Source organism: Mesoplodon mirus (assembly GCF_964341445.2).
Source record: "Mesoplodon mirus genome assembly, chromosome: 11".
Lineage (NCBI taxonomy): Eukaryota > Metazoa > Chordata > Mammalia > Artiodactyla > Ziphiidae > Mesoplodon > Mesoplodon mirus.
In genome coordinates, this window is record NC_138987.1 from 56184037 (window position 1) to 56192166 (window position 8130).

The 8130-nt window shown below is 55.4% G+C and overlaps 1 protein-coding gene across 1 annotated transcript; it reads left to right on the top strand.

The window, feature by feature from the left end:
• The first annotated feature begins 343 nt into the window (after window positions 1–343).
• Window positions 344–7065, top strand: AQP2 (aquaporin 2). Its single transcript, XM_082635968.1, has 4 exons — window positions 344–1053; window positions 4199–4363; window positions 4752–4832; window positions 5460–7065. Exons 1-4 carry the CDS (start codon window positions 694–696, stop codon window positions 5667–5669), a joined length of 816 nt encoding a protein of 271 aa, XP_082492094.1. The 5' UTR covers window positions 344–693; the 3' UTR covers window positions 5670–7065.
• Window positions 7066–8130: the final 1065 nt, after the last annotated feature.

The window sequence follows — 8130 nt, forward strand, 5'->3', positions numbered from 1 at the left end:
CAGGGAGCGAGTGAAGCTTAACGACTTATGGGTGATTGACTGCAAGAAAGCGAACACAGAAGAGACACAAAACATTTATGCCTTGGAAGGTTCACGTCATGTCAACCAGTTATTTTCCATTCCCTGCGAGAAAGAATAATTGAAGGTGAGACCGCAGGAAGAACTTCCCAATCACCAGAAGGGGTAGCGTTGGCACCCTGTCTCATGGTCAGTTCTGTAAGGTGTTGCCCCCGCCTTGGCCAACAGTGTGAATCAGAGACAGGGGTTTGGCCGTGCAATCCCCTAGAGAATCCCCCTAGGACGGGGGCAGTGGGGGCAGGGGAGGCCCTGGGGCAACAGCCATGGGGTAACCAAGGGAACAAACACGGAAAACTAGGGGACGTCAGTCCTTATCTGGAGCTCATTAATGGGGAACATTATTCAGCTGTGAAGTCCAAGATGGGGTGATAGGCATGCTGCAGGCAGGGGTGGAGAGTGGGGGCAGGAGGCGGCCATAGGGGAGAAGAGGTATTGGCCCAAAGTCCACCTCCATCTCACGTGTCCAAAACCAGGCTGGAAAAACCCTATAAATGCCCATGACCAGCCTCCCCAGAGACCCTGAGAGAGAAAGAGAGAGAAAGACGGGGAGAGAGAGAGAGTCGCAAGCTTCCCGTCCCTGAGGCCACTGGGCTAGCCCACTGAAGTCTCCACAGCATGTGGGAACTCCGATCCATAGCCTTCTCCAGGGCGGTGTTTGCAGAGTTCCTGGCCACACTCATCTTTGTCTTCTTTGGCCTCGGCTCAGCCCTCAACTGGCCACAGGCCTTGCCCTCTGTACTGCAGATTGCCATGGCCTTTGGCCTGGCTATTGGCACCCTGGTGCAGGCTCTGGGTCACATCAGCGGGGCCCACATCAACCCTGCTGTGACTGTGGCCTGCCTGGTGGGCTGCCACATCTCCTTTCTCCGAGCTGCCTTCTATGTGGCTGCCCAGCTGCTGGGGGCCGTGGCCGGGGCCGCTCTGCTCTCTGAGATCACACCACCAGACATCCGAGGGGACCTGGCAGTCAATGTTGTGAGTAGCCAGAACTTTGTCCTTTCCACAGGGGCAGCTCCTGGGGAGTCTCTTATAAAGGATGAGAGGGGAGGGACCAGATCTGGGTGAGGGTCTGGGTGGGTAGAGAGAGAGAGAGACTGAAAGAGAGGGAGGGTGGGTGTATGGGGGAGGGGCAGAAATTTGAGAGCCAGGAACACAGCTGCCATAGGAGAGTCAGGGCAGAAGGAACAGTAATGTCAGAGCAGAGGCTGGATACACACGGGTCTACTGTACCTTCTGTCCTGAGCCTCTCGGAGGAAGAGCAGCATCAAGGTTTCTGTTGACTTGGTACCTGCATTACAGAGAGGGCTGCGCTAGGACGCGGCAGAGGACAGGGTCCCAGAGCAGACATGCTTTACGAGCTGGGAGGAACCTCAGAGGGCTAGTCCCCAGCATCTTCTCAAGGGAAGAAGACCCAACATTTCTTCGGCATCTACTGTGTGCAGGCCTCACAGCAGGGGGTCCTCACGAGCCACACGTTGATACCTCACGACAGCCTTTGAGGGAGGGATGAGAAGATCCATTTCTTAAGGTCGCGGAAGCTGAGGCTCAGAAAGGGGAAGTACCAGAGCCAGCCTTCAAACCCAGGCTTGACTGCAAAACCCAGGATCTTTCCACCCCAAAAACGTCCCCTCCCTGAGCCACCACCTAAGCCTTGTTTTGCAAACAAGGAAACTGAGGCTCAGAGAAGGGAAGCGACAGGCTAAAAGTCCTACAGTTTGTCAATACCAGAGTAAGCACCAGAACCCAGGACAAAGCTAAAGGGGCAAGGTCTCTCCAGACCTCGGAGAAGGTCCCCAGAGCCCATGAGCTAACTGCTGATTCCATGAACAGTGGCTAATTGGGAGCCTTGGGGGCTTTGGGAGCTGAGGGTGACGCCGCAGCCCCTTCCCCCTCCCCAGCCTCCCCCTCTCCCGGGTCTGTGAAAGGCCTGGGCATCTCAGGGCATGGGTGGGAAGGGACAGTCTGTGTTCCCTCAACACAGCTCTTGCTCCATCCCCCATCCCTAGCCAAAGGCAAGTGCCTCTTTTGTGCCTCAGTCTCCTGCATTTCTTGGCCTTCTCTATCCCTGGGCCACTGGATAAGAGCTCTGATGTCTCTGAAGAGTCCTGCACAGTCTCTGTGGCCATCCCCTCCTCTGCACAGGTGGCCTTCCTCATGCAAGGGGCAGGGGTATCCCAACTGGAGAACTTCTCTCTTCTTCAAAATGGAAAATATCATTAGGCTGGGGGCTCAAGGTGGAGAAAAGGCGAGAGTGGCCATGGTGGTGGACAGACTGAGAAATCTGACCATTTCCATTGAGAAAGAAATTAGTTCAGTCTGCAGCAAGATGAGGTGTGGTTAGACTGAGAGAGGAACTTCCTGAGAGCATGGCCAAGAAAGTCTCAAGAATGTGTGGTTGGGGAACCTCCTCTAATAGCAGGGCAATGGGAGTGCTAAGGGGCCATGAGGACATGGCCTCCTGCTCTCCCATCATCTCACAGTTGACTAGGGCCCTCAGAAGGGAAGGGTCTGAGGAGGCCCCCCCAAGTTACTGCTCAGCATTTACCATCTTGAGGGACTGGGGAGAACCTTCCTGGCTGGAATGGGGCAGCAGTGGGACTGACTTGTCCTGAGGCTAGTGAGAGCTAGTTGACCCCCATGGGTGTCCCAAGTGTCCTCTGAGGTCACTGGAAAAGCCAGTCTGTCCACCAAGAAGTTACCATTGACGCGCATCTGCTTCGTGCTAGGCCAGATTTCATCTCATTCTAGGTACAACACTGTAAGGTGAATTCTGTGATTCTCCACCCTGAGTGGTAAACTGAGGTTCATCATTTAATTGGTTCAAATCACAGAACCAGTGTCAGCACCTGGAAGTGGACCCAGAGCTGTCTGACACCAAACCCACATCCAGAGTGTCTCCCTTAGATCCACTGTTTACCAGTGGGAACGGAGCTGGGGTTCTGCCCTTGTCGTTTCTGTTTCTCAGACAGTCCCCCAGGATCCATTCTGTTATCCCAATTTTATAGAAAGACAAACTGAGGCTGAAATAAGTAGGGCCCCACAGCAAGTCAAAAGCGCCAAAGTGTCTGCCTTCAAAGCTCTTCACTGTCGCCCACGATAGGCTCTGACATTGGAAGACCTGGGGGGGAGGGGGGCATGGGGGGTGGTTGAAGTTCGACTCTAGAGAGACCCAAGGGTGCCAGCTTGAGGGCTAGGACCCGGGGTTGGGGTTAAGGGCCTGGAGAAGGATTGTGGGAGCTCAGAACTATCACAGCTCCACCCAGGGCAGTGTCCAGAGAGGGCAGGATGTAGGGCATAAGATGACAAAACCCAGAAAGAAATCCAGCACTGGGTGCAGCCCAGTTATGAAATCGCCTTTTTGCTCAACCCCAAGTTCTCTTGTTACCCAAGGCAAGGTCTGCTGGGACCATGGGCACCCCACATGGGGTGACGAGGCACCAAAGTACAGGGCTCCAGCACCCCAACCTCAACCTCTGGAGGATGTGCGGGGAGCCAATCCACAGGGCAAAATTGAGGCCTGAAATGCAGTATGGAACAGGCAAGGTCAAAGGGAACAGGCAAAGGTTAGAGGAAAGAGCTGTACAATGCAGTGACAGAAGGAAGGGGCACACTAGCGCCATCCCCAGAGCCAAGCCCCTAGATCCTGTTCCTGGGAGCCCCTTGACCACAGGAGGAAAGACCACAGGCCTCTCGTTACACCAGTATCTTATGGCTTAAACAGAGAGGAAGGTCTTCCTATTACCTGGCCTAAAGCTTCCTGCTGCAATCAAAACCTCTTCCTTCCTTGTTCTTCAGGAAGCAGAAATTATGGATCTCAGCATCCTTTTCCTTTCACATTTCAGGCGCACAACCCCAGCTCCCAAATCTAATGGGCTATGGAGTCAGTTTCCCTACATCTGGCCTGGGGACCACAAGCAGTTGTAGGGTCCATCCCCCTGCCTTTGTGCCATGGCCCAGGAAGGAGCCATCAGTAGTTTGGACTAAGGTGGCTGGTGAGCCCTGATGTTCTGGATTGCTGCCCGGAAGCCTATCTGGAGCTTTGACTGCAGGTGGGCAGGAAGATGGCACCAGTGTGGGGAGCATGCTCAGTGTGTCCCCCCCACCCCCTCTCTGTCCCCAGCTCAGCAACAACTCGACAGCTGGCCAGGCGGTTACTGTGGAGCTTTTCCTGACCTTGCAGCTGGTGCTGTGCATCTTCGCCTCCACGGATGAGCGCCGTGGAGACAACCTGGGTACCCCCGCCCTCTCCATTGGTTTCTCTGTGGTCCTGGGCCACCTCCTCGGGGTAGGTCATGGCCACTGGTTCCAGTCTCCCTGGAGGGAGACACACAGACCTACCGCAAGGAAAGAGACACACAGACACTCTAGAGACGGATACACAGAACGCCCCAAAGTGAGAGCCACAAAGACCCGAGAGGGACAGATACACAGAACTCCCAAGAGGGAAAGACACATGGACACACCCCAGAGGGTTTGACTCCCATATACCACAAAGGGACAGATATCACTCCAGCTTCAAATGAATAGCGAACCCTGTAAATATAATATGAACTCCATTGTCCATCGCATGGATTCCCTTTAGGCTTAGGTCAAGCACTGGAGAGAGGCACAGAGACTCCCCCCCGCCCCTTCCTCCCCTCCCTCCCCTCCCTGACCCCTGCCTCCCATTGCAGATCCATTACACTCGCTGCTCCATGAATCCTGCCCGCTCTCTGGCTCCAGCTGTGGTCACCGGCAAGTTTGACAATCACTGGGTAATGGCTGAAACCTCCCTGCCTTCCCCTCCCCCAGAAACCCATCTGGCTGGAAGAGCTTGGGGTGGGATCAGCAAACCCTCCACAGTCCTCCTCTTGGGGCCCCGTGGAGTCTTGGGTCCACCATTCAGGTCTGACGCCAAAGACTCTGTTTCCGCATCCGTAAATGAGGATAAGAGCAGTTGTTGCTTTGGCTTTTTGTAAAGATTAAGCGAGGTAACTGGTGTAAAACAGATGACGCAGTGCCTCAGAACTCGATAAATGGTAATATTTATCCTACATAATACATTTCTATTATTTAGCACTTACCTAGTACTTAGTATGTGCCAGGACTTCTTCTAAGTGCTTTGCAAATATTGACTCATTTAGTTTTTCACAAGAACTCCAGAAATTACGTCTTATTATAGTGAGGAAACAGGCAGAGAGGGTAAGTAACTTGTCCAAGTTCACCCGGGCAGTCGGCTCCAATTCGCACCATTAGCCCCAATTAACAAGTCTTCCCAGTTGCTCACTAGTCACTGATAACTACGCGGACACGCATTTGATTACATTCACCGCGTGAGGCCCCCTTTCAAAGGGACGGGGGAGAGGAGCACTCCCGCGAGCCGCCCTCTCGCTCGCCCCCAGGTCTTCTGGGTCGGACCCCTGGTCGGCGCCATCCTGGCCTCCCTCCTCTACAACTACATCCTGTTCCCGCCCGCCAAGAGCCTGTCGGAGCGCCTGGCCGTGCTGAAGGGGCTGGAGCCCGACACTGACTGGGAGGAACGCGAGGTGCGGCGGAGGCAGTCGGTGGAGCTGCACTCGCCGCAGAGCCTGCCTCGGGGCAGCAAGGCCTGAGCGCCCGGGCCGGGCTCGGGGGAGCTCGGGGAGCGCCGCCACCCCCGCCGGAGCCCCTCTCCCCAGGTGCGAAGCCGGCCCCCGGTGCAGAGTAGCTGCTTCCAGGACGTGCCGAGGCCAGGGCGGGGACAGCGGTGAGCGTGGCAGATCCCTTGCCTTGAGGCTGCGGGGCAGCGAGTAGCCGAGTAGTCGACCCCGTGGCGCCTTGCAGGGAGCTGGGGACTTGGGCACCGAGCTGGGGGGGAAGGGCAGAGGAAGGCTCTGGAGAGCCTGCGCGGTGTACTGGGTGGCCTGTGGGGGACGGGGTCTGGGAACCGGGCATCGGGTTTTGCGCGTTCATACCCCAGTGCCTCTCTGTCCCCAGGTGCAGGGGTGTGCATGCTCCTGAGTGTAAGCAGGTGTGCCTGTGGTGATGCAAGTGTGCAATGGCTGGCCACCTCTTACTCCCCTCTTGACCCCTCCCTCCCCCACCTGCAATAAATCCACTTCCTCTGCAGTGGATGAGTCCTTCCGGCCATGCATCCCCAGGAGCTCTAAGTGTGCTTCCCAGGAGAAGGGAAGAGGAGGGTATGGAGGCCATTTGAGAGAGCTGAAGGGAGGCACTGATATCCAACCCCTCCCCTGCCCCTTCTGGAAAATTTCCCCAAGCAGCAGCACTGGGTCCTAAGACTTGCCAGGACCCTTTGCTAGATGTGGTGAGGTATCAACCAGAGAACAGCTCCCGAAGTGGCCGCCGGCCGTGGTGGGGGGTGGGAGGGGGAGTGGCCAAGGACCTCCTTCCTGCCCTAAGAGGGGACCTCGCCCAGGGAGGAAGCAGGCATGTGTGTGTGTGCCTGCCGCACAAGTGTACATGCGTGCAACCTCATCTCCAGGGGGGGCTCCAGACTCAGAGATTAGCCTCCCACTGTGGCAGAGAAAACAAAAGGCCTTTGTAGGCCCCTGGCCTTTGTCTTGGGAGAGGGGGAGATTTGCAACTAGACACTTCTTGAAAGGAGACACTCAGTTTCACAAGTGAGTCCTCTCGCCCAGCACACACCTATGGCTGGCTGGGCAAGGCACTCAGGCACGCAACCACAGGCACCAGGCAACACGCCTCCATCACCCATCTCACCGCCAGCCACCCTCCCCAGCCAGCGCTCTTCTTCCTCTCTCTCCCTTCCACCCCCCCAGCCCCGGTGCTCCCTCCCTTCTGGCTCCCACAACAGGACATGACTTTGCAGAGAGCACCCTAATGCTCTCAGGACCAAAGAAGGGAGATGACTTGTCCAGGCAGAGGCAGGACTATGTCTAGAGCTGGGCTTCTAAATTTCCAGGCCAATGCAATGGTTCTCAAATGAGATTAACTAGGATTGAGATGATGCACGTAAAGTGCTGTGTGAACTGTATTCCTCATACCATTATCATGCATTATTCGGATCATTTCATTAGTTCTGATTCCTGGGGGGAGAATGCAGAAGGGGCCTGACCTTTGGCCTCCTTTATCTCCTTTAGTTGGTGGTCAAAGCAAAGGAGAGCCTTGGGGCCCCAAGGTGTGGGCAGGAGATGGGTTTGGGGCTGGCCCCATCTGGTCCAGCCCCTTAACCTCTCCCAACCCTGAGCACACACTGGCTGTTCTCCCCACCACCCAGACCGTCCATTCTACCCTACCTCTCCAGCCTGCTGCACAGCTAACCTAAGAATCACACCTTGAGCCCTCTTCTCCATGCTCTGTTGCCTCCATGCTTTCAAGGCTTTTATCTGTGTCTGTCCCACACTGCACCAAGCACCACTGTGCACCAGTTTCCAGCCCCTTTGGGCCCTCCACTCCCTTCAGAGACTGACTGTGTATGAGGAACACATCTTTGTAATTATGCCCACGACCTCCTCTATGCTCTTGTCTGTCTTCCTTGACCAAACCTCCCTTCGGGTTAGAAGGTCATAGGTGCTATGGAGATGATTCTCCCAATCCCCGACAGCTGATGACAGTCGCTTAGACTCACTACCGGGGGAGGGGTTGAGTCAGAGACCAAAGTGACTTCTGGGGCTGTACTCCTGGCAGCTGAGTGTCCTTGCTCTGGAAGTTCAAGGGCAGCAAGGCACTGAGCTGTGAGCCAAGCCTGGATGTGTCTCAGGTATTTCATCCTCACCTCACCTCTACCCAACAGATCCCTCTAGAAGTTGCCAAGAATTTCTCTCTAGTCTGTTCTTCTTCCAAGATTGCATCTCCCCCCCAAACTAAATGTGAGATCCCCACCACTTCCAGCCCCAATTGCCCAGTTTGGGGTCACTGAGGTCAGAGGTCAAAGCAGGATTCAAGTGATGGGAGTGGAGGGGAACTGACACCTATTAAGCATCTCGTGTCCCAATTTCTGTGCTGGGTGCTTTACCTGCGTTAGCTCATCTAATCCTCCTAAAACTTCAGGCAGGTTAGGGAAGGACAGCAGCCAGCAGTCATGCTGGGTTTTACCTTTTCCAAAGCACT